Source organism: Rhipicephalus microplus, chromosome X (genome assembly GCF_043290135.1).
Source record: "Rhipicephalus microplus isolate Deutch F79 chromosome X, USDA_Rmic, whole genome shotgun sequence".
NCBI classification, from domain to species: Eukaryota; Metazoa; Arthropoda; class Arachnida; order Ixodida; family Ixodidae; genus Rhipicephalus; species Rhipicephalus microplus.
The window spans coordinates 381,005,988-381,033,481 of record NC_134710.1 but is presented as its reverse complement, the minus strand read 5'-3'; the positions used below and the strand labels follow the sequence as shown (position 1 = coordinate 381,033,481).

The following is a 27,494-nucleotide window of genomic DNA, read 5'->3' as shown; positions in this document are numbered from 1 at the left end:
TCTCAGGTCCGTGACAATACCGTGTATGACTTACGCCTCGGGGTAAGTCTCATTAGGTCGACATGAAGCCGCGGACTCTATTGAAAGTGCCCCTAAACCACCCAGCGGTCGAAATTTAGTTGAGGTGAAGAAGTTGTGCATGAGTTTACAACAAAGACGTAGCCGTACGAATTTTTCGAAACGGTGCCGTAATAGCAGAGTTAGACATTTGATGATCAAAACGCGACGATCGCTTCGTTCCCTTTTTGCTACGCTACCCTCTTTCAAAACCACTTGGCTCCTCCTCGCTGAGTCAGCTAAGTCAGTCCTCATCTCACGTGGCATACGTCGCCGCTGAAGCGCTGTTCGAGGCAGCGTCTACTTTCGGTTGCCCCGATCCGCCACTCCGACGACCCAGCTCGCCGTCAACTGTGTTGTGTGTGTATCATCTGGGTGCACTGATCGTTGACTAACCGCTGTTGCTGTCGCGCCGGTCCATGCCCCTACGAATTGTGCCGGTATGGACCCTCTGTTGCGTTACGGGCCGCAGATGTCTATTCGCAAGCGGCAACACGACCAAGAACAGCAAGGTGCACCGAACAGCTGTTTTCAGAGTGAGCGAAGTTGTTGGTGGTCGTTTGGGCAATCGCAAGCATCGGAAGTAGTAACGTCATCGAGTTTCACTGGTGATGTCACACATGTCAGTGGCGGGAATGGCGGAACCGGAAAAGAGAAGCTATCGTTTTTCCGAAATTGTGGCGCGCCCACTACGTGTACCGCTGTGGCGTGTGGCATCGTTGATCGCGACAGCATTGTGCATGTGATGCGCGTGTTTACTTGAAGTGTTTGGGAAAATGTTGGAGGGAGTTTAGGGGCGCTTGAAGGGCTGTGTTTACGTTTATGAAAACGGTATGATTATTGTTTTGATGTGGTATAGGGCTGTAATCGCCATGCACTGTCATGTGCAACATTTGCAGCGTGCTAATAAATCAATAAAGAATAAAGTTATGCGGTCAGAGTATTAAGAGGTCGAGAAGAATTAGAATAATACCCTCACGGCCACGGAAGCATCACCCGCTGAATTCACCGTGAAGCAGCAAGCTGAGTTTCAACCACAGCGAGGAAAGTTGTAGTGCTCGCCTCGCTTTATCCAGCTATCGTGTCATGCCTGCTGCACCTTTCGCTACCGCGGATGTGCTCGGTTCCTCGACATGCCTTGTCAGGAAACTGGTGCAGCTTTACACGTGGAGAGCGTCCCTTGGTGTCGTCTGCATTGTTTTGGCAGCCCACAACACAACAATACTTCGGACCTCACCAACTCTTCCGTGGGGCTGCTTCTTACATCGTGGAAAGGCAACTTCGCACAGCCAGCGTTCTTTCTTAGCGCGGGAAGCTGACGGCACGGCGCCGAAGTTATCCGAACCCACTGCGAACCGCGTTCCGCACGTCTCGCACGCATTCCCTCATCACCGAAACACACTGAATAGCATGCACCCTCTGCCACGCATATCCTCAAGTTTCCCAGAGTACACCGCCACAGCCAGGCGCGCCGTTGCCATCGCTCAGCAAACTTGAGCGTTGGTTCCATATACACGGGGTGGCGTGCGAGCAGTTGGGCAGCGCGATGAGTCGTTTTTTTTTTTTTCAACCAAGAAACTTGCGTGTAGACGCTGCCTGCGCCGGCGTTGAGGTGCGATAGAGGAGAAGCGTAGGAGAGGAGAAAAGAATGGGAGAGACGCGCATGCGCAGCGGAACACAGACGGCACCGGATTCAGCCAACACCACCTAAATTAGTTCTTCAGGTGGTGTTTATTAAGCTCGTTCATGAGAAGCTTCGCATCTAAAAGCGGCCGCCATATGTGAATGCGATTAGGGACGGGTATGCGATTCTTTTCAGGTATGCAATAAATATCACGGTGTGGAAGAAGGTGACACTGCGATGGAGAAATGATATAAAAACTGTAACGGGAACAGCTCCAACAAAGTTCGTTCAGTCATATTTTCTGATATTACGTGCGATTGCTCTTCTGGATACTTGCAAACAATGTGGCATGATTAGGTGTGGGTTCAAAAGTTAATTGCTCGTACTTTATACCCATTTTGGATATAACGTTTAGTTCTTGTCTGTTAAAGCGGAATGTGCATGCATGAAAAATAAATTAAAAAGCGTTCAGTGCTCTAATAGCTAACTTTTGAACAATACGAATGTTTGGTGATGAAGGACTGATTGATTGATACGTGGGGTTCAACGTCCCAAAACCACCTTAGTGTTATAAAAGACGCCGTAGTGGAGTGCTCCAGAAATTTCGACGACCTGGGGTTCCTTACCGTGCACCCAAATTCGACCACACAGGCCTACAGCATTTCCGCCTCCATCAGAAATGCAGCCGCCGCAGCCGGGCTTTGATCCCGCGACCTACGTGTTAGCAGCCGAGTACCATAGCCACTAGACTACCACAGCGGGCTTGTATAAAAAGGAGATAAGTTTAATTGCAGTCTTAATTGATTTTATTAGGACATTATGAGCACTTACATAGCGTGCTAATACAGCCGTCCATAGGCCGCATGCAGAACCTAGATGGAATGAGCACAGTCTCTGCTTGTTTTGCAGAAATTCTGGAGTAATTATTTGTACACAAATCTGCTATTTTAGAATTCAACCTTCAGTACGATGGTACTTAATGTATACCCATGAACACAAATCTAGCAGAGTCAAATCTGGTGACATAGCTCACCAGTATACAGGTTGAATAATTGAAATGTGAGGTTTAACGTCCTAAAAGCACGATATGATTATGAGAGAAAGCCGTAGTGGAGGGCTCCTGAAATTTTGACTACCTGAGGTTTTTTAACATGCATCCATATCTGAGCACATGGACCTACAGCATTTACGCCTCAATGTACAGGTCCAACACGACCAATCAATTGCTCAGGAAATTCTCAATCAAGCTAAGGTCGAGCCCGCCCGTAACTGTGTGGAGTAGCCCTTTCTTGCTGGAATAACTTATTTTAAAACTGCTCTAAAGATAATTGCAGGCGAAATCACTCAAGAGGTGATTTAGTATTTGCCTTGACGTAGCATTTTGTGAGGGGTTTTCCAAAACCCAAGCCAATTATTTTGCCGTCGTAAAGGCCGCACCAAAAGCTGAAAGACTATTGCAGCTGGGGTGGTGACTGCAACAGCGAAGTCCGCTGTGAACGTTGACTTGGGAACTGCGTGAAAAGGGGGCTTCATCTCACCAGATTATGTTATTGATTGATTGAGTGATATGTGGGGTTTACCGTCTCAAAACCACCGTATGATTATGAGAGACGCCGTAGTGGAGGGCTCTGGAAATTTCGACCACCTAGGGTTCTTTAATGTGCACCCAAATCTGAGCACACGGGCCTACAACATTTCCGCCTCCATTGAAAATGCAGCTGCCACAGCCGGGATTAGAACCCGTGACCTGCGGGTCAGCAGACGAGTACCTTAGCCACTAGACTACCGCGGCGGGGCAGATTGTGTTATTGAGGAAGGCGGGATATTCTTATGTCCGTATCAATACACGGTCACAAAAGTCAAGACGCCTTTACAAATCTCTATCATCTGACGGCTGATTCAGGTGAACACGGTATGGGTGCCGTCCTACGCTTTTCAATGATGATGATGGAGCCCGTAAACTCAGACCTATTGTGCCCCGCCGTGGTGGTATAGTGGCTAAGGTACTCGGCTGCTGACCGGTCGCGGGAGTGAATCCCGGCGGCGGCGGCTGCATTTCCGATGGAGGCGGAAATGTTGTAGGCCCGTGTGCTCAGATTTGGGTGCACGTTAGAGAACCCCAGGTGGTCGAAATTTCCAGAGCCCTTCACTACGGCGTCTCTCATAAACATATGGTACGTTAAACCCCACAAATCAATCAATCAAGCAGACCTATTGTTATACCGGTGTCACACGGGTACTTTCAATCACTATCAGGGCGATTTGACTCAGTTTTATTGATCGTGATCAACATTATGACTGCTGCTACAGGGCCCAAGCTAATACGGTTCGTGGCATATTAAATGCCCTAGGTGGCAGTTGAATACCCCAGGTGGCAGGTGGCAGATGAAAATACCCCAGGTGGCAGGTGAAACTCCTCAGTGCCGTAAAACACGCCACAGACAAAAGTCGGAGTACGGTGTATCTATAGAGCCCTTCATCAGCAATGTTATTCGTGCAAGAACCACTCGAACTTCAAAAGCTTTGCGTGCCACTGCAAGAGTAATTTCATTATTCTATCAATCAATAAAATGTTCCTAGCACTTACCTGTATTGCAGTGTGAGATTTCTAACCTTCGCTTTTATTTCTAATTGCCCCCGCTCGTTGCCGTGTAGTCGCAGCGAAGCGTCAATCTCGTTGTACGCGCTAGTGTTTCCCTTCTAGCACCTCAAGTCTGTTCCAGTTGCTTCTGTCAACGGTCAATTCGTGTAAAGATCTCTTCATTCGAGCACGAAGTACGCGTACGTTGCGACGTAGTCGAAAGGCTTGCGACACTCATAATCAGTTTGCTTTTAGGTGCTCGCCCCGCCGCGGTGGTCTAGTGGCTAAGGTACTCGGCTACGGACCAGCAGGTCGCGGGATCAAATCCCCGCTGTGGCGGCTGCATTTTTGATGGAGGCGGAAATGTTGTAGGCCCGTGTACTCAGATTTGGGTGCATGTTAAAGAACCCCAGGTGGTCAAAGTTTCCGGAGCCCTCCACTACAGCGTCTCTCATAATTAAATAGTGGTTTGGGAGGTTAAACCTTACAAATCAATCAATGCTTCGTTGTGCTCCACAGCTCCGACGGGGCGATACTTGAACTAAGCGCTGAAGGCAACGGTCGATTGCTTGCCGTCTGTTTGTCCCGTAACTACATGCGGTGGATGTGAATCCTAAAATATGCAATACTTCACAGATTGTTCTAATATAAACAGTTTATAATGTGCTTTTTTATAAACATGTAGCTGTTTGAATGAACTGAGGATCGGGTCTTGTCATACGATGAAATCTGCGAGCTAGTGCTCTCAAAGCTAAAATTGACGCCGGAGGAGTACAATCGCCGATTTTACGCCTGTCGAAAGGGCAAAGAGAGCTGGGGACAATGCGTCGCAAATTTAGAGATAACCCTGGACTACTAGTTACGGAGCCGGAAAGTAGACACTTTAGAAGAGCTTCGTGCACTCATAGTCTCTGACCGTGCGAAAGAGATTATGTCGCATGAGCTTTGTGCCTATGTGCTCTAGCATGAAACTGGCGGCTGGTTTCAACTAATGAAGGTAGCTGATCTAGCCGAAAAGTTTGAAAAGAGTAGAGCTGGGTGCCGCCAGACAGGGGCCACGGGAACTACATTTGCGGATGAGCCGAGGGCAATAACGGGATCAGGCGAATGCGGGAAAAAATTGCGGCAGAGTAAGCCGCGCCCACCGCCGAAATGCTATGAAAGTGGGAAGTTCGGTCATGTGCAATGCAACTATCCCCAGACTAAACCGAGTGCAGCGACAGAATGGCAGAGTGGTAGGGAACCACAGGAAACGAAGTCTACTGAAAGGGTTGCGTTTGACTTTAGTTGAAGAAAAACGATATGCAGATACTCCTTGCCTAAATATACACTATCTTCAGTGCGGCGGGCGGGAGTTAAAGGCATGTCTGGACTCGAGAGCCGCCATAACTATACTGAGAAAGAGCGTCCTACCTGAGGGGTTGAAAGGAAGAGGCGGTAAAAAAGTGCGCTTGCAAGGAGCGTTTTGGCACATGGTCATAGCATACCTCGTGCGGGTGCGTCAGTTTGCCAGCGATGAATCAAGAGACAAAGCCACAACTGATGGCATTGTGTGCCACTAATAATGAGTTAGCGCAGGACGTTGAGGCCTTACTTCCCCCCGATGTGTTTAAGAAGCTTCAGGGTGACAGGAAACTAGTTGTCGAACATACGAAGCAGGTAGCTCAACTGGAGAATGAGACACAACGCAAGGAGGGCAACATCCTGGCTTCGGTGTTCGTAGTTGGGTCAACTGATCGCGCAGTACAAGATACAACGGAGGGACTGATGAGGGAGGAATCGCCATTGAACTCTCCAACAGAAGATATGGCCGAGCCAACGTTAGTAAGGGGACAGAAACAGATAGAAGAAGAGAAGTTGGGCGATGTAAACAACATTCTAGGTTGTTCTAATGATGATGCCGGGTACTCTGAAAAGACGTACGATGAAAGTCGGGAGGAGGTAGATATTGAGCGCTACAGTAATAAACAGGTTAAGATTGTCAACTCCACTAAACGTAACATTGCACAGCGAGATGTGGAAAATCGGGGCTTGTAGCGGGGCCCGGGTAACAATCGTGAGACCCAGGGCTCATTCAAGCTATAAACAACGTAACGCACATGGGACGAAGAAACAACTTCCTAGCGCATCTGGTTTGCCCAAGTACGGCAGGAGCTACATTTCGTCATACTTCAAAACAGTGCGCCTTCTGACAGATTCTCATTCTTCCATACGAGTCGCATTGTCTGTCTTGTCAATCCAAACTGAGCGTTTGGGTCTGTGAGTGTGGCATGGTGGGCCAAGAAACGTATGAGGTGGTGGCCTCACCAGCAGACTCTCGTGATGTGACGGTGCTCTGTGGTGCGGAGGGAACTTTCTTGAACTCTTATTTCATGTTTTTGTCGTTATTGTGGTGTCATTAGTGTTGATTTATGCAATATTGAAGTGTCATGGCGTATTACATGTTTTTGTAGTGTGTTGTGTGTACAACAAGCGTACCACAACATTCTAGGTGGGGAGGACTTAACTACACCGAGCCTAACCCTCGCCACGTTGAGTCAGCGGGCAGCGTATGGAACTCATGTTTCAATGGTTTAATGTTTTCGCGCCCATTCGGTGCCGCGGAGTTGGTTCTACTGCGTTGCGGCAGAAGAACCATTCCTTTGAAGGATATACGGTCAAGCCGCCATCTGTGTACGTCGGGAGGGTCCCGTGTGTGAACAAAATGTCTCCCCGGAGGCGCGCGTTCGTTGCGATTTCGGAGAGATAACAGAGACGTGGGCCTAAGCTGGCGCGGAACGGAAGCTTGCTATGGGGTGATTCCACGAAAGATTGACACGGGTCCAAAAGTTGATATTTTAGATTTCATTGAGTATTTTATATTTCGTGCACCTCTCACCAGGTAGCCCGAAAGTCAACTTCGTTTGATGATTAACTGCCTAACTTGCGAGAAAAAAAATATCAAACTTCACCAACACGGAGGCACCAATTTCGTCACCTGTCATTTTTGAAACTTGCAGATGCTATAAAAAGACAAATAATTTTGTTTCATGGAAGATATTTTCTACCTGAAATACATGTCTAATGAAGAATTAATTCATGCGGTTTCAAGTTTGTAGACCTTAAGAAAATAGCCTTTAAAAATGTATAATTTTGCGACAGCTTCAAATAAGTTACGGATTCTCACTTTTTTTTCCTCCGAAAATAATGCGAGCAGCGTTTTCAAACTTGACACGTTTTAAGGATATAGTGTGTTCATTAGGTACATAAATTATTGTTGCCGTAGGGCATATGTAAATGTTTATATGTTGCCTCAAAATTCTCATATTGGCAAAAGCGTACTCCACTGAAATTTGAATAATAAAAAAAACCATCTTCAATTTTTCCTAAAATCTCGTAAATAGACAACCGAAGGCCATCATACAGTAATATAGAAAAATATGTTGCATTATTTTGTTTTTAGCGACAATATTTGTGGTACAATTCAGAGCTTTACGAGAACACGCTGATAAGTTGAGAAATCTAGAAATAGGAACGGAAAAGCGGCAATAAGCTTCAAACGCTAGTAAACGTGACCGCATTTGGTGTAAAAAGGCTGTTTTAGCAGATAGGAGTAACTATTTTGAACACGCTATTCTACAGTATCTGAATTCACTCTTATACATAGAGCACTGAGACTTCTAATATGTGCTACCTCTCCATTACTGACACACAGATGGAGCTGCTGTGACGGCCATGTGTTTGAACACGTTAGGTAAGAGAACTGAATGTTGAATGAGTTCATATACGATTCATAACAAATTTTTATCATTTGGGGCACGAAGACTGCTGCATTAGACTAAAAGAACACGCTTTAGGGCAAGTTGTCATTCATCGTCGGCTCTACAGATGAATTGCTGTGCGCCGCATCTCGGTGGCAATGCTTTGAATCATATGGTTCAAAATAGGGACAAAGATTACGCCTCCCGTAATTTTATCGACAAAAACACTGTGAAATTCATTTTAACGTACGATACTTCAGTTTTGCGTTTGCACTGTGGATACTTGCGCACAAGTGATTGGTATGGAAGCTTGTCATGTACAAGTATTTTGAATAGGAATGATCTATAGCGTGACTGCTGAAACTGGGGTGTATAGGTATCTATGTGCGTGAGAATGGAGGCTTTTAGCTATATTTCTTGCCAACGGGACATCAAAAAATGTCTTCTGTAAACGTAACCCATTTTCCGTGCGAATTAACGGAAGAGCGGTAAAGAGCTCCCTCCAGAGAAATTCCGGCTTAGGTGTCGGTGGCTCCGAGTGGAAAATTGTCTTGTCCATGGCCGAAAATTGAGAGAATGCAAATAAAACAAATATTATAAGTTTTCGGGTCTTAATTATGATCAAAATCAAGCAGATCATTTACACAGAAAGCAAGTGCTCTACCTCGCAGCTATGCGTCTGCTTGGAAATGAAGTACGAACAACTTAATCTAGTTGGAAGTATAGGAAAAATAACTGTCATGCTTAACAAATACATGCATCCTGTATACACGTTTCACAGCACAGCATTTATTATCGCAGCAATATTGCATGATAGAAGCGTGCATTGTCATCGGGCATCACAACACGTTATTACCAATGTGACTTCGCGGTCTAAAAACAGCCAACCATTACAAAAGGCGCAGATGTCACTGCGTATATTCCTTCAAGACTGCGTAGTGGGTGCGTAAAGTTCTAAAACATTTTACACACACAATATTGAGCATCACGGTCTGCTGGACGAGTTGGTTTTCATCTTAACGGAGTTGCGCAAAAAAATTTGAAGTGCGAAGAGAAGACGCCTGGACCCAGCGCACACTAACAACTAAAACTTCATTGGAGAAAACAGACATATATATGTGGTTAGGAGAACACTTTAGGTAGAAAAATATTTGATGAGCAGACATCTAATTATTTTCTTTTTTTATACGGTATTTATTAAAGTACTTGGGCAATAAAGAGAAAATCAAGCGAACAAAAGTACAATCAAATCGCGAAAGTAAGCGTTCAAGCGTTACACATAAACACTAAATGGCTCACACAGCGCGAGTTCCTCACATGGAGAGTTCTTCACATCGTGTTATACAAACAAAAAAGGGGTGAGGTCAAACAGTTCTCTAAGACGGAGTACAAGTCCGGTCTAAAGTCTAGCTCGTCGTGAATGTTTTTTAGATGGATAGCCATTTGAATGAAGTGTGCGCTTGAAGAGGTGGTGGGCTCTGCATTGCGGTCTTGCATTCGTGTCTTCCACAAGTTGTGCAAACCCATGAGGAAAAACATATCATACTGTCCTTCATCACGCGTTGCTGGTAGAAGATAACGTATTGTGTGCGAATTAATGACGAAACGCTTTCACCGTGCGTGTGGACATCGTGTGGTGTGCGGCACTCCGCTGTCGTGTGGGAAGTATTATTTAGGATTCAATATTTTAATTGTGGATTACAAAGCTTCTCTAAAGGGACAACCATGCTCTAACCAATCATCGCAATTAGAGAGTGCGGCTGCGCGCCCTTGTTTGCTGATACGGTAGTTAAAGCTAGATTCAGGGACACGGTAGCACGGGAAATTGAAGAGGCGTATCTCGCAAACAAAGCTGTTGATTCATGTGTCGCGTAACTCGTGGTTATGTTGCTTACCCCTGAGGTAGCTTTTCTGGAAAGAAAGGCATCATTCATACAATATGTCTGCTCATCTGATCATTTTCTTTCACCACGCGTGTTCTCGTAATCGCATATATATATATATATATATATATATATATATATATAGCATCGAACGCGTCATTCGAAGGTTGCAGGTTCGGATCCTGCCCACGGCAAGTTATCTTTTCACCCACTTTTCCTCTTTGTTACATTACAATTCGGTCTAATATCTTTCCCTATACTTTCCTGGGCATTATTGTCTATTAGATCTCAGTAATATTGTGTAAAACACGAAAAAACGAGCCCCTAAGTATACAGTTCTTTCCTTAATATATATATATATATATATATATATATATATATATATATATATATATATATATATATATATATATATATATATATATATATATATCTGTTTTCTCGAACAAAGTTTAAGTTGCCAGTTTGTGCTGTGCCCAGTTGTTTTCTTTTTGTATTTCTTTTTTTTTCGCGCAACTCAAGTAATACCATTATATTGTTTGTGCTTTAATTTATGCAACCCTTTTTTTACACAGAATGCAGCCTTGTGCAAAACCTTCACTGAGACAAGACACTTTCAACTTTCTATATTACACAGAAGAATTCCAGAATCACAGTTGTTCAAGTAGCCTCATGCAATAAAAGTTACACACTGAGGGGTTGAATTACGCACAAGAAACATAATATTGCTATCGCATTCAACTCTGAAAAACGGAGCTTAATGGTCGCCCAGTTTTTTTCACACAGTAGCAAGCCCTAATGCATCAGACCAGTTTATTTGTCGGATTGCGTGAAACTATCTACAGTACTCACGGATTAAACCGTTACATCACATTATTTTATGTCGCTACGTATTTGAGTATGTGCAGTTCTTCATGACAACCACGCGATGTTGCGACATCTCTGACGATAATCTCCCCTGTGATGTGCGCATTCCAGTCGAATTTACACTCATTTCACCCGAAGTGTAGATGGTAGGAACAAAATTATGGTCTACTTTCTGTTTTTTGTTTCTATTCATGAGCTTTGCACCCTGCTTCAAAGAACCTAACTAGAAAAAAATTTCCCTGCGTGTCTTTATCAAAAGAGACATAAATAAAAAACAAGGGGAAGTAGACGAACAAATACCAATTCAAGCGCGGGCTCATAAATCTCATGACACCCTTGGAATGAAGATATGCAAGTGTTTTTATTTGTAATTGCGCAAGTTGTAATTTATTCCTGGTAATTTCTCGAGCATTAAAATGACAAAAACGCAAAACAAGTATATTTAAATCAATATATTTAGTTAAAGTACAATACCGCAAAACCCATATTTTTCCTAGTGTAGAGTTTTCGATTAAATAGAGCACTCTCTGGAAGAAATAGAAAAAGAAAGTGTTGTCGTATCACTTAAACAAAAGAGCTTAATCACGTAACCACAATTAGTCTGAAGTTATTTACTCACGAAGCATGCAATGCGCTATGTTTTCTGAGTTATCATAGTATTTGCGAACAACTTGTGAAGGCAATAAAAACTTACCTTACCATTTAAGCGAGACTTGTCTTTCAAGGAGCCGGTTAATCCAGAAACCTATTCACACCTTAAAGCCACCGCGTCCATTTATACTGCTTTTGGGTGAAGTGATGGAATGCTTGCCCGCAAGCATAGGTACCAATTTTTTTTTTCGCACGAAAAGTAGCGATTGCCAATCCAGCGGCCTACACACGCACACGCACACAAAACCACTTCCACGTCCGTCCAAAACTTCGCCACGTACAGCGAAGTAGATTCCTGAGAGCTGCGTGATTATCTTGTCTAAATTGGAGCAGTAGTTGAAGACTAAATAAGAGCAAGAAGAATGGAAAGTGTCAAAGTCAATCAGCAGCGCACCCATGACTCCGGCAAGCGGAGAAGCAACAATGGCGCGGATGGATACAGTGCAAGCTTGACAAGGTAACTACAGTGTACTAGAATAGAGGCAGGTTGCTCACTGCCCTATCCTTGCGGCGCGCCACCGTAGCGCACTCTGTGTCGACTTCCACGATGCCCACCAGGGGCGCTGACGCTTGACGCACCTGAAAAACTTCTCTTGGTTCGTGTTGACCGTGTTGGCGGACGGGGCTGGTTCGCTTAGTTCAGTTCAATCGGTTCAATTGGATCAACGTGGGTACCCCGTGTGCGTGTTCTGTGCTTTATGCTTGGATCATTGTGTAGTATGTGTTCGTGAAGATGCCTAACCGCCGTCGAAATTACTGTTTTGCGCCCGGTTGTCGAACTGGGTACAGTCGTGTGCAGGATGCACCACAGGCGTCTTTGTTCAGCGTCCCGCGTGATGAAGAACGGCGGAAGAAGTGGGAAAGAAATCTCCACCGTGCAGATAAGAAACTGCATGAGTTTTCTGCGGTCTGCGAACTGCATTTCGACCCGAGGTTCGTTATCAAGGAGTTCGTGCACCATATAGATGGCAAAGAGGTACGCATTCCTCGTGATAAACCGATGCTGTCGGAAAACGCCGTCCCCACGATTCTTCCAAATTTGCCGCAGTACCTCACGAAGAAGATGCCAAAACCAAGAGCTAAAAGGAAGATGTGCGAAAATGACCATGCAGCCGCAAAGAAAAAGAGCCGAAGTGCTCTCGAGACTGACTGCACTGAATTTCCACGGGTTGCTGTTGGTGATTCAGGGGAGGACTGCGACTTGACACACGATGACGTTCCAGCGGAGCCCGAGCATTGCTTGTCGTTTTGTTATTGTTTAAAGACTCCTTCCAAGTACTGGAGTATGCATCACCATCCTGACCTTAACGGAGTGATGTATTGCTCGTCGACTTACCTTGAAGAAGGCGTTGTCACGTCCGAAAAAGTTGTGTTGTTCCTCTGCGATAAACCGCCCGATAGCTACTGCAAGGTGTTTGTGAGGGGGCGGCTGATTGAGGAGCGCATCATTAAATGTCGGGAAGAAGCGGAAAGCGTGCTGGAAAGCGTGGAAGCTACCAAACTCTGTATTGGTGCTCTGAATGCCAAAGATTATGACACCTGCTTTTTAACAGCAGGACTCCAGAAGCAGCTCAAAGTCAAGCATGCGACGTATTTCAGCATCAACTGCAGCGGCAAAGTAACAACCAAAGGTGGGTAACGAGTCACCCGATTTTCACTTGACTGAAGTAGTGCAGTTCTTTGTTACATAATGTATTACTTGCTGGCGCATTCTGGCGCCTATAAGTACTGGCAGTACTTTCTTGTTCACGTCCCAGTCAGAATTTGCTACAATTTCCGCACATTTCTATTTTCAGGTGGACAGTGCATGAGCTGCAAATACTTCAGGAAGGCTCTCTTGACAAGGAGGTCAAGAGTACAACGAACACCTTCCAGGGCTTCCAAAAGTGTTGCCCAAAGGCTGAGGTTCCTTGCACGTAAAAACAAGCGCTTCGCTTCACGGATTTTCACAATGAGGGAAGATGTTGAAAAGATGCGGGCATCCAATGCAGCAGTAGCCGAAGAGACTCTAAGTGAGCAGATTTCGAAGCTTCCCCAGAAGCAACAAGAATGTGTCAGACAATGCTTTGCCGCAGCAGCAGCAAAAAAAAAAGGTTTCCGCTATAGCAAGCTGTGGATCCTGGAATGCATCATAATGAAAATGAAGAGTTCTCACCTTTATGACCACATCAGGGACAATGAAATACTCTCCCTTCCGAGCAAATCAACACTGAAACAATACATGGCTCTGTACAAATCAGCATTTGGCTTCAGCAAAAAAGTGTTGGAAGAATTGAAGAACAAGACGCGAGACGTGGACCCATTCAAAAAGCACGGCGGACTTCTTGTAGATGAGCTCAAGCTTGCAGAGCATATATCTGTGAAGCAGTCAGGTCAAATCGAAGGGTATGTAGATTTAGGACCGTTCACTTCTGCAGCAGACAGGACCACGCATTCGGATCACGGCATGGTGATCCTATTTGTTCCGTTCGTCGGTGGATGGACGCAAGTGATCGGGACATTTGCAACCAGAGGCAACATCAAAGGCGATTTGCTAGCTCAAATAATGGTAGAGGCCACAGTGTTTACTGAGAAGAGCGGGCTTTTTGTTGACTTTATAACGTGTGACGGCGCCACTTGGAACCGTCGGATGTGGACATTGCTCGGTGTAAAGGGAACGCGTGGCAGCGTAAGTGCAAAGTGAAACATCCAGTTGATGAAAGCCGTTATTTGCACTTTGTATCAGACTTTCCCCACCTCATAAAGTGCTTGCGGAACAGACTTTTGAAGTGCTCATTTAACACACCAGACGGGGACGTAAGTCATTTTCTTTTGCCATTTATGAAAAAGGGCACATGTTTACGAAATTCCACATCTTTCAAACCACCTGGTGAAAGAAAAAGTGCTGTTTGCTTTGTTTCCCAGCTTTACTAAGCATTTTTTTTCCTCAGGTGTCGTGGCATGTCAAGAAAGCCTACGAGCTTGACTTCAAGAGCCTTACGTTAAAGGCAATGCCAGGAATAACCAAGTGCCACGTGCAGCCAACTTCATTCGAGCAGCAGAGAGTTTCCTACGCATTCCAACTGTTTGGGGAGAGAGTTCTTCAAGGGCTCCTCCACCTTTACAAGGATAAAATTGAGGCAAAGACAGAACCCATAAATAGCACACAGGAGTTTTTGAAGTAAGAATTTTGGAGATGTTATTTGGATGTGAGCAAGTTAGTATGCATGCTTATTCATAGATAGTTCCTTAGTCATAGGACCTTCACGTATTGTACAGAAGTGCCACTACATAGATTAGAACTCAACCAACAAAGACAGTACAAAGTGCAAAGTTAAGGTGCGATTGCCATGCAAGCCAAATATAACATGTATATGAAGGAACTTAAACTCATAATGATTCGAATTTTTTTTGACAGGAGGATCAACCGCCTGATCACCATTATGACGTCTCGGCACCCAAGAGAAGCCCTGAAACCCAACTCCTCTTCAGCAACAGCTCTTTCGGATTTTCTGGAGTACCTGGATTCTTGGGAGCAGCACACAGAAAAAAAGGGGGGTTCTTGAGCCAGTCAACTGCGATTGGCCTGCGTGTCACGATATCAAGCACTCTTGAGCTTCTTTCCTACCTTGCAAGTTTAGGTTATTCGTACCTTATGACATCCAGACTTTGTCAGGACCCCCTTGAGAATATGTTTGGGATAGTCAGGCAAGCCTCTGGCTGTAACAATCATCCGACACCCACTCAGTTTCTCATAACCATGAACTGCATATCTTTCTACAGTTTAGTGAAAACCGTTAGATACGGTAATGCAGATCCATGTGCACTAAGTGCCTTGCTAGACACACAGTAGAGCCGCACAAGTTGCCCTCCCAGCAACAATTTGTGGGAACAGGTAGATGTTCTGATTGCTTCGGGGAATTTACCTGAAGCCGAAGTGGTGTTGTCTTCGATGGAGCATGACGAGCACATACAGAGGAGTGACTCTCGCCTAATTTACTATGTGGCGAGATACGTTGCACGAAAGTGCGTAATGAAAACTAACTGCCAAGACTGCATGGATGCTCTCACCGGGCCATCTGAAGATGAGAATCCTGGGCTTGCTGCGCTGACGCTGCACAAGGATCGAGGTGGACTTCTCTATCCACGCGGCACACTCTTTTCGTTTGCAAAAATGCTTGAAGACATGTTTACAGAACACTTCAGCAAGAAAGAACTGCATGCTGATAGCATATTGGATGTGCTGAGTCTGGTGAGGGCAAAGTGCACACGCCAAATAGGCTGCAGTGAGCATTCAGCTCGGCTCACCAAGGATGTAATCAGCTTTTACATCACAACGCAGCTTCATTTCTTTGCAAAGGGCATTAATTCTGAGAAACTGGATAAGAGGAAGAGCATGACACACCGGAAGATTGCGAAAACTTAATGAGGCATGTTCACTGGTGCCATGTTCACTGGTGCCACCATGTCACTGGTGCCAATGACATGGTGCATGTTCACTGGTGCATATCAATGTGTAAATGTCTCGATTTGCCATTATTTAGCCTTTTTTTGCAAACCTGCATGGTGCATGTTCAATGGTGCATATCAATGTGTAAATGTCTCGATTTGCCATTATTCAGCCTTTTTTTTACCCTAATATTTCTTGTGCAAATTCTTTCATCACGTATTTGTAAATAAACATTATTTCATCAATTTACATGGATTTTTATCATTTCTTTTTAATTTGCTACGTCATTAACTTGATGGATACACGAAATATGAAAATTCAGAGGCAATGAATGGAATGGACTCTGGCTGTGAAGGACAGGAGCAGGTGTAAATCAATGAAAGAGGTCTCCGTCCTGCAGGACCTAACAGGCTGTTGATAATAATGATGCTTACAGCAAGAATCACGCCACACACCAATCATCACCTAAAGTCTCGAAGCAGCGATGCTAGAATGGTAAACGTCGTGCGTGGTTGTCATGGTGGTTAAAGTTTGGGTTTAGGGCGCGCATTTCTGCAGCAGGCACGTTATCAAGAAAAACCCGGCGTGGGGGCTGTCTAAAGCGTTGTACTGTTGAACCTAAGGACGTTTGTTCGATCCTAGCCGCGGTGGCTGTTCTCCCGGCGGAGGAGAAAAAACGAAACAAGCCGCGTGTCGGCATTTCGGCTGACGTTAAAAATTCTAAAGGGATCTAAATTAACCTGCAGCCCTCCGCTATGGCGCACCTCATAGCGGAAGTATGGCTTCGGCCCGTTAAACTCCAAAATTTTAATTCTGACATTGCGAAAAAAAAGTGCGTAGTGTTTTTCGCACCTCGGAACCGCATTCGACATGACCGCTGCATTAGCCAAACCACTTTGAACATTTAAACGGCAGGAAAATAATACGATGTCAGTTGCTTCACGCCCTGCACACTGATAAGATGCCCCAAAAGAAGTGTCGTGCATTGCATGTCGCGAACGTTGCATAATTTCTGGCATTTCAACAATTGCGCTGTGGCTCTCTACTTCGGCGCGCAAAGGAGTTTCAGGTGACGCTGCGAACCGCACCGCCTCTCGGCGTCGACACGAAGGGAGTCACCCACCGCCGCCTGTGAGCACACTGCCCCTATTCTAGTACACTGTAAAGGTAACCCATTACCCCTTGAGACCGATGATTTACGCACTTTTCACTGGAACCAAACTCTCCTGGGCTCATTGGCAAACGACGTTTCGTTTCTTCACAAATATTAACGCAATAATATTACCATACGACTGAATGTTTGCACAAACTAATTTCTTCGTCGTTACTTGAAATGGGCCGCAGCACTTTCTTTCCTGCTGTGTCGACCCACTGCTGTAGGCCTTGGCTGGGCTAGACGGCACCTACGCGCTTTTTCGAACAACGTTTTCCGAATTTTCCACCCCTCCAACTGACGCCCTTTTTGTAGTCTTTACTATGCGCATCCCTTGCAAACTTGGCAACAGCTGCAGTGTGGTTAGGCGAGTTTTTAGGAACAATGGATATCAACTTCCCCCCATGGGCCCAGAAAGCTGCAGGTGCATGGCCTTTGAGACAGGCATTCGGTGAAGCTGAAGTCACTGCTTTATGTACGCTGGCTACCAAGACGCGTTCCAGCCAGATTTTTCTGTTATTTTTAAGCATTTAAAATAATAATAATAATAATAATAATAATAATAATACTTTTAACGTATCCGAAAATAACCATAGGGTCTTTCATGCTGCAGTGCGAGCAAAAATAAAACAGCAATAATAAACAATACGTCACAGACTGTCCTCATAAAATCTACTCAATAAAAAGAGCAAAAACACGCAGTTGAAAAGAATAATATTATTACACACATAATATTCTTTCATATCCGAAAATATCTGGCCACATTGAAGCAAATGCTAGTGTCCGGGTGCCCAAGAATCTCTATACGCGAATGTATCATTGCACAATTTGGTGGGTAAGTACCGGTATACATATTTTATAAGTGAATGCACCGCAGTGTTAGTGTTGAAAGGATATGTTCGCAAGCAGTTTTGATTATTACGCTGCTGCACTGCGAAGGCCTGTTTACATAATGTAGAATTTAGCTTAGGCATCACGCCAGCCCTTATTCGTAAAAACTGTGTCTCACTAATTGTATTCGCAAGGTAATGTTTAAGCTAATCCTGATGATGGCACGTGCGCATTAGTGACCTCGACAAAGTAATGAGAAGTTGTGTGAATCTGGCAGCCTACGTTAAAGCCCAAACCACATAAGCGCGAAAATGCACGCGACAGCGACGAGCGACGCTATGAGCGACGAAACAGGGCGTTCGCGCGACGTGTCGCGTGCTCGTTTTCGCGCAATCGCTCGGTTCTCCAGATTTGGAAACCGTCGCTCATCGCCCGGAAGTGCTGAGCTCAAGCAGCCAATAGAAAAAAACTGGAAAAGGATATACATCAGTGACGTACTGCCGGTTGTTTTCACGGCCAACGGCAATGAGCGCAACGCGTACAATGAGCGCCTCATTGATGTAATCGAACATGGGCGCAACAAAAAATAGCGCAATGTTTATTACGCATGTGCATATAAAGAAGTGCTGCAAGGCAATAATAAACACTTTCCGTTCCATTACACAACAATATATCTTATTTTTAAATTGGAAACCGCTCGCTACGCGGTGTTCTTGGTGCGAGTTGACAGCCTCATGCCAGCAACAGTGGAATTCGCTCGCCGAATCCGTCGCGTGAATGAGGTTTGCCTGCGCTAGCGACTGATCGCGCGAAAACGATCTACGTCGCGTCGCTCGTCGCTGTCACGTGCATTTTCGCGCTTATGTGGTTTGCGCTTCAATGTTGCTATAAAGCTTCAGCATTTCAATACATGGTCCGTTATAAGTGTATCGCGCTTGAGTCAGTTGCATCCTTCTTAACGTATTTCCATTAAGTGTGTATGACGTGAGGTTTATTTGGCGCTTGCAAACACTGAAACAAAATGATTGTTTACAAATGAACTTATAAAATTGTTTGATAAATTCACTATCGGCACAACCAAAAACGTAATACGTAGTTAAGGGGAACGCAATGTGTATTTTTGCGATCAATTAGTGCACCTTCCATTTTGAATTTAATCATAATATTGCCCTCTTCGTGATGCACCCGGTGCCTATGCTTCTCCGCTCCCTAGTCGCTCAATTTTCAGTCGACGACAGAGCAACGCTTTTTACCCGTGTTGCTCATGTCAAAGGCGACGTATGTTTGTATGGGCGCACAGGCGCTGTAGCTGAGCGAGGGGTGTACACGTGCACGCGGCAACTGCGAGGCTAGTTCTTTCACCGCATTTCCACGAAACAAGGGACAGTTTCGTAGCTGTGGGTGGGAACAGGAACTGACGTTGACTTCACTACTGTTTTTTCACACCCGTTTAGACCGATCGGCGAGCTGCGTTCTACGTCACGTCGCCGATCGCCGAGTTGACTTCACTGCGCGTGCAAGGGGGCTGGTCAGCCGTAAGAAAGACGCGCGGGAATTGTTTTTACAAATAGAGGCTCTGCGCGGGGTGGAGCGCTGTAACATTCAGAAAACGTGGCCTCTGCAGTCTCGATTGATTGATTGATTGATTGATTGATTGATTGATTGATTGATTGATTGATTTGTGGGGTTTATGTCCCAAAACTATGATATGATTATGAGAGACGCCGTAGTGGAGGGCTCCGGAAATTTCGACTATTTAGGGTTCTTTACCGTGCGCCCAAATTTGAGCCCACGGGCCTTCTACAATTCCACCTCCATCGAAAATGCAGCCGCCGCAGCCGGGAATCGATCCCGCGACATGCAGGTAAGCAGCCGAGTACCTTAGCCACTAGACCACCATGGCGGAGCTCGCTGTGGTCTAATCTAGGAATTGCCGAGCTTGCATTGGGGGTATAAAAAAATTCGGAGCCTGTTTACTGGCCCTTTCAACATCACACTGCGCATGCAAATACGGTAAATGGCAGCTGAAAGCAATGACAGATGGATATACACAAGATAAGTGAAATCTTGTTATATGAAAGGAGCATATAGCCATCAACACCTTCAAATAATCAGCAACTTTGTACACCGATGTGGAAGCTTAAAAGTGCTTTGAAATTACTATTTCTTGCCGCTACTCCAAACAATGCTATAATGTGAACAATAAAAGTTGCATGCATTTCGCTTTTACATAATACTATATAGGATCGCTCTATAATAATAGCGAGGTTCGGGGGCTTCAATACGTTTTGTGACCCGACACGATTCCTTCCTTGTGAAACAAGTCTACTCTCGTATACATTATTTACGTTGTAATAACTGCAACCTATTGTTTTAAACCTAAATCCCATGGAAAATTTGTACAAGTTAAATTTCACGAATGCATGCATCGTTGCAACTATCACGTAAACAAAGCTGACCCAAAATTTTGTTTGTTTTTTTTATCTGGCAGAAACAATATATATAATTAGTACTCTTGTTGTTGTAGAAAGTAAGCAGGTTGCCTTTGTGTAAGAATTGTTATATATGACAATCCGCATAAAAGTTTGTGATCACGGTACTATATATATATATATATATATATATATATATATATATATATATATATATATATATATATATATATGGTTCATCCCATATAAAGGAGCACTTCACCGTAAACTGATCCTATTGATATGATACATATGGTGTGGTCGTGCCTAATAAAGCTGGATTTGACTCCTTATATGGCCAACCGCTCCATTTATGGCTGTATTTAACCCCATATATGAACCGATCCCGTCAGATATACATCAATATATGGTATACGGAAGCGACATATGCTGACATATATGCTTTTATGTGGCCACATATAACTTATATCAGTGCCATATATGGCGTTTCCATAAGAAACCCCTCTTCAAGCCTTCGCTATGACTGTGCTGCATGTTCGTTGCAGGCCCTAGGCAACCCTCCCCCTTTTATACGGTGAAAGTATTACGAGGTCACAACAAGGTTTGAATCTGGCGCCATAGTTGTCCGCTGCTGCAACCGCAAGCACTATCGGGCGAAATAAATAACTAACTACACAAAACACACCTATGACAGAATCGGAATCGAACCCTGGATAGCTGTACTCTCGTAACACCCAGGCATCACACATTGTGAAGTACATTACTAATGGGTCCTTGAATGCTTTAAGCGACTAGAAGAACCTCAGGCATAATTATTTCACGTCATCAGCCACAGCATCAAGAAAGCACATATTGTCTTACAAGTGTTTAGCGGGTACAACGCTTTTCTGAAAAATTATGAATAATAGTGTAGTAGACACCTCATTACAACACAGAAATTATGATGATTTATAGCGGAAAGGCTACCATGCAAGTGCGCTTGTAGTAGGTGTCCAATGAGCGTATCAAAAAGATATTTGTTACGACTGTGCTGCGTGTTCTACGCAGGCCTAGTGGTATTTTTTCGTGTGAATAAAATGTAACTATAGTAGGTCATGAGATTATATTAAAAAGTAAGGACATTCTGACACTATGCTTCAAGTACTTCAAGTACGTGTTTTCGTTTGCATTTTGTAGGATGTGAGAAGCGCAATTGTGCCGAAGGCTGTCAAGGAGCAAAACCAAACACCGACGGCGTGAAGGGTGTTTGCGTTGGAAGTGGTTGCAGCTGCAGATGGATGTGAACGAAGCTCGGCGACACGCCACTCACACCAGTGACTGGTTGATGTTATTTCGCACGTTTAAAACTTTAAAAACAGTGTTTTTGCGGATGCTTAAAGCTACAAATCTCTTTCATCATCAATAAAACCTTGAAAACCTATGGTTTAGTCTCATGTAAGAGGGAAGTACTGGGCGGCACGAAGTGCAACAGTAGTGCAAAAGAATCTACTAGTGTCACTTATTCATAAGTAATTATATTTAAGTGGGTAGTACTTTAGGGGCCCGGCTCATCGTCCCTCTGTAGATCTCTGGTGGTGTGATCACGCTAACAATCCAGGGGTCAATGCAGACCTGAAGCGATTCTGAGTTAATGTAAAGAAACATGGTCTAAAAAATAATATCTTAAAATGAAATAACCAAAAAATAACCGCAATAATCATAAAGAATCAAGTCGCTCCTTCATGGCCAGACTTGGCAGTGATGAAATTAGTGTTGTCAAATTATTAAGAAAAAAGCTTCACATGCCCAATCAGACGTGACAATTCACCATTGCCACTGGCATTAGCCTAAATAATGCAGAAAAAGTCACGTGATGGAGTTACGACATGACATCATAACAGATCACAGATCGCCAAGGTATGCACACTTCATTTCCTTTTTATATTATTTACCTACAGGGGGATATCGCATTTTAGGAAGGATTGGTTACAATGTAAACAAGAAATAAAATATGGCATGATCGAGTTTCATATGGGGTTGAACGTTCCGAGACAGCCGTATTATCATGAAAGGTGCCATAGTAGAGGGCCCCAGAAATTTCGGCCACCTGAGGTTCTCCCGAGTCTAAGCACATGGGTCTACAGCGTTTCCTCCTCCATCAAAAATGCAGCCGTCGCCACTGCGACTTGATCCCGCGACCTGTGCATCAGCAGCCGAATACCTTAGTCACGAGACCACCACGTCGAGACTAAATTACAGCATGAAAATAAATACCTCTCGAAAATGCAGCTGCTTCAGCCGGGATTCAATCCCACGACCTGCGGATCAGCTGACGAGTACCTTAGGCCCTAGACCTACCACAGCAAAGCGAAAATACAGCATGATAACAAATGAAACGACAAACAAACAATGATCTTCTGATTACAAATTATTAGATTTATAAGGACGATCACCGTTATGTAGGAGGAACTTCACACAATTTCTACTTAGACAATATTAGAAAAGATTGGTTGGAAAAGAATATTAGAACTAAAAGTCACCATGTGCTCGGGTAGGTAGTTCTAATCTACTGATGTACGAAGTATAAATATTCGATGGAATAGGCAAGTGCTCTTGTGTTTTGTCTGGTGTAAAATAAAATAAGACAGGGAATGCAACTATGTGTCCAAGGGCAAAAATAATTACGCCAACTCCCACTAAAGGGAACCATATGTAGATGCGATGCAGTGGGCGCGAACGCTTATGTTGACGCTGGCGCTGATTGTGGCGTTACGCAGTAAAAAAACCTGGGGAGGCGCAAACCTTGCAATAACCACCCTTGTTTCCTACTGGAACATTCTCTTTGCTGCTAATGAGCTGTGAGAAAGGGAAGACTCCTATTGGACTCATAGACACGCTGTCCGCTTTTAGCTAACGCGCACGCTACGAACGTTTATTGTTCAAAAACGCACAGGAGAAATCTCCCACCAGCACTACATTGGATTGGCGATCCAATGTCTATATATACGGGGTAGCTAGTGAAGGGTTGTGCAACGAGAGCAGTCCTGTTTGAATGCGAAGCATCTCTTAGTGAACGTTAGCTAGTTTTACCGCATCTATCTATCTATCTATCTATCTATCTATCTATTCATCTATCTATCTATTTGTCTATCTATATCTGTCTATGTATCTTGATTTCTCTCTTAATGAGGTTCTTCGTTTCTTGGGCCAGCTTGCAAGTGCCGTGCCTAACTACCGTGCCTCCAACTTCCACTGCACACTCCGTAATGATACTCGTCAGATTATCAATCATTGGGTCAACGCTAAAGCTGGTTTCCTCGATAAGAACAGAGCACTTGTTCTAAGGTTGGACTCTGAATTTCTCTACTATCCATCTTAGTGCAAGCTCATTGATTGGTTTCTTGCGTATCAGTTTCTGTCGTTCCTTCTTACAGTTTAGATGAACACGCAACCATACCATTCTATGGTCACTGTGACGTACCTTGCCAAGCACTTGCACATCTTGCACAATGCCTGGGTGTGCACTCAGTATAAAGTCTATTTCGTTTTTACTTTCGCCAATGGGGCTCCTCCATGTCCACTTACGGTTCCCTCGTTTTCGCTAGAGGGTATTCAAGATCCGTAAATTATTGCGTTCTGCGAATTCTACTAATAGGTCTCCTCTGGCATTTCTAGTACCAATGGCGTAATCTCCTACTGCCTGGTCTCCAGCCTTCTTCTTCCCTACCTTGGCACTGAAGTCTCGCGGCATTACAGTACACTGTGTTTTTACCTTACTCATCGCCAATTCCACGTTTTCATAGAAGCTTTCAACTGACGTGTCATTATGGCTGGATGTAGGTGCATAAGCCTGCACCAGCTTCATCTTGTAGCTCTTATTATTTAGTTTAATTACGATACCTACCACCCTTTCTCTATTGCTACAGTATTCCTCTATGTTGCCAGCTGTTCCTGTAGATAAGGAACCCCCCTCCCAGTTCTGTTTTGTCGGTCAGGCCACGATAGCGAATGACGTGTTCATTCTGTAGCACTGTATATGCCTCATCTGTCCTTCTTACCTCGCTCAGCATTATTACATCCCATTTAACACCTTCTAGCTCCTCGAATAGTGCAGCTACACTTGCCTCACTAGATAACGTTCTAGTGTTAAACGTATCTGCAAGCAGTCCTAGGAAACAACGAACCTCATTAAGAAGCGTCAAAGAATGAAAATCTCAAGTACAACAGACAAAATAGAGTTGGCAGAGCTTTGGAAGTTCATTATTAAGCGTAAGATATCTCATATAAGAAGGTATAACAACGAAAGATTTGAACACGCTCTGAAGAACGGAGAAAGCATCAAAGCAGTGAAGAGGAAACTTGGGTTCGGCAAAAATCAGAAGTCTGCACTAAGAGACAATGAAGCCAAAAAACTACCAATATGTATAGCAGAGTTAAAATAGCGGAAGAGTTTTGGAAAGATCTGTATTATAGCAGGGACAACCACGACCCTACTATTAGAACTAGCAGTAACCCTGATGGCACTCTACCAGTAGTGATAGAAGTCAGAAAAGCCTTGGAGAACATGCAAAGAGGCAAAGCTGCTGGTGAGGATCAGGTAACATCAGATCTGCTGAAAAATGAAAGACAGATTCTGTTAGAAAATCTAGCCATCCTGTATACGAGGTATCTCCAGACGGGAAAAATACTGGAATCTTGGAATATTGCTAATATCATCTTAATACACAAGAAACAAAATGACAAGGACTTGAAGAATTGAAGGCCGCTCAGCTTGCTCTCCGTCGTATACAAGCTATTTACAAAGATAACTGCTAGCAGAACTATGGCAACATCCGACCTCAATCAAAGTCAAGCAGGATTTCGTACAGGCTACTCAACAATTGTCCGCATTCATACTACCAATCAGGTAACAGATAAATGCTTAGATTACAGCCAACAACTATACATAGCCTTCATAGATTACAAGGAGGCGTTTGAATCAGTAGAAATATCAGCAGTCATGCAGACACTGCGAAATAAGGGTGGCTATGAAACATATATAAACATCTTGGAAGAAATCTACAGGGGATCAAATGCTACCATAGTGCCTCATGAAGAAAGTAACACAATACCAACCAAGAAGGGTGTAAGGCAAGCGAATACAACCTCCCCAATGCTTTTACCGCGTGCTTACAGGCGGTCTTCAGAGGCCTAGAATGGGAACAGCAAGAGATAAGAATTAATGGAGAATACCTTGATAATCTGCGCTTCGCCAATGAACTTGCATTTCTAAGTAACTCAGGGGACGAATTCCAACTCATGATTTCCGAGTTAGGCAAAGAGACCACAAAGGTAGGTCTAACACTAATCCGCAGAAAAGTAATGAGCAACAACCTCGATAAAGAACAGCTCTTCGAGATAGGTAATAGTGCACTAGAAGTTGTACAAAACTATGCCAAAGCCGAACCACGATATTGTAAAAACTAGAAGAATAAGAATGGAGTGGAGCACACTTGACAAGCCCTCTCGAATTTTAACAGGTAAGCTGTCACTATCCTTCAATAGGAAGATATATAACAGCTGCATCATGCCGGTACTCAGCTACAGAACATAGACCTGGAGACTTACAAGAAGGTTCAGCTTAAATTGAGAACCACGCAGTGAGAAATGGAAATGAAAATGGCAGGTATAACGTTAGGAGACAAGAAGAGAGTAGAGTGGATCAGGAAACAAACCGGGGTCAAAGATATCACAGCCGAAATCAACAAGAGGAAACGGACATGGGCTGAGCATGTAGCACGTAGGCAGGATAACCGCTGGTCATTAAGGGTAACTTACTTGATTCCCAAGGAAAGCAAGGGGCTTAAGGGGAGACAGAATGTTGGATACGCATATGAGATAAAGACGTTTGTGGGTATAAAATGGTAGCAGCAAGCACAGGACCCTGTTGACTGGTGGGACATGGGAGAGGCCGTTGTCCTGCTGTGGACGTAGCCAGTCTGATCATGATGATTATATATCTATCTATCTATCTACCTATCTAGCCGCTAACGACTTTTCGCTTCCCTGGCCGTTTTGATAATCGAATCTATAGCAAAATCGGTATGGCATAACTTGGCTGTGTGACGAGCCTAAGTGACAAGTAAAAACAAGAAAATCGTAACGTGATGTCATAGATGTCATGATTTACTTGTCTTGGTCTTGCTGCTCCTGCGGTGGTTCCGTTCACATGATATATCACACAATTGCTAAGGTAAGACATGACTTCATGGGGAGCATAGGTGACAGGTCCTCACGTGGAAATCATGACATGCGTGCCATGTAAGTCATGACTACACGCCATACTCGTGGTGCACTCGTGGTCATTTTGCTAGCGTCACATATACCACAGTCCTGCAATGCTTTTCTGTTTACAAAACTCTGCCTACACTTTCATGTAGAGACAAAGGCTGCCACAGGACTTGCAGCAGAAATCTAGGGGGCCTACGTGCATGCGCGCTCTATTTAGCTAAATGCTGTGCCTGTTGGAAGCAACAGCTTGTCTTGTGCCACACCACAATATTTAACTACCACTCTTACTTCACCTAACATACACTATAAGTGCATCAACAGGTGCAAACTTACTTTCACGTATTATTAAAGATAGCAAGGCTGCAACAGGTCACGCCGTAGCATTGAATGAATACATATTCGCTGTATATGTCGTTTCAGCACGGCTTTCTACCCCAGGAAATGGAGCGCGATATTATTTATTCAGAGAAAGGATGCTTACTTAAACTGCTGACACTGGGCAAGTGTTGTATACCCACCAACTTGCAGAATAAAGTCTCACAGCGAGGGATGAGCCAGCGCCGATCGCGATGTTTACAATCAGAGCACCTGTGCCACGGGAGTTTGATACGACCGCATAGCAAAAAATAAAAGCTCTACGTGTATGTTAATATTTTAGAAAAACTTTTCCATTTTGCTGGAGCCTACTTCACAAATTTGCAATAACAATATTCTCGCAAGGTAACGTCCGTGGAACGCGTTGATACCAACGGGCCTCCAGAGTTTTCCTATGCCTCTTAACTTCAGATTTTCAAACAACATTCTGTTCATTACCTACATCCAAGTTTGACAAGCTCATATTACATAGGCATTGCACAAGCGAGAGTATGTCGCACTTCACATTGTGCACCTACGCAAGGGCACTCGGGCATTTGCCATCTATGCACTGGTGGCACTTTCACAAATCACAACTTGAGTTACTGAGCCTGCTTGGACGGGCTACGTTTGCATGGCATGA

General features: G+C 44.2%; 1 protein-coding gene across 1 annotated transcript in view; it reads left to right on the top strand.

Moving 5' to 3' along the window:
* Positions 1-21,586, top strand: part of LOC142777325 (uncharacterized) — a 134,972-nt gene extending 113,386 nt beyond the window's left edge. The window contains exon 5 of the mRNA XM_075881624.1: positions 21,425-21,586. Within this exon, the coding sequence (XP_075737739.1) occupies positions 21,425-21,531 (107 nt within the window). The 3' untranslated portion in view covers positions 21,532-21,586. The remainder of the gene's footprint in view (positions 1-21,424) is intronic.
* The last annotated feature ends 5,908 nt before the right edge of the window (positions 21,587-27,494 follow it).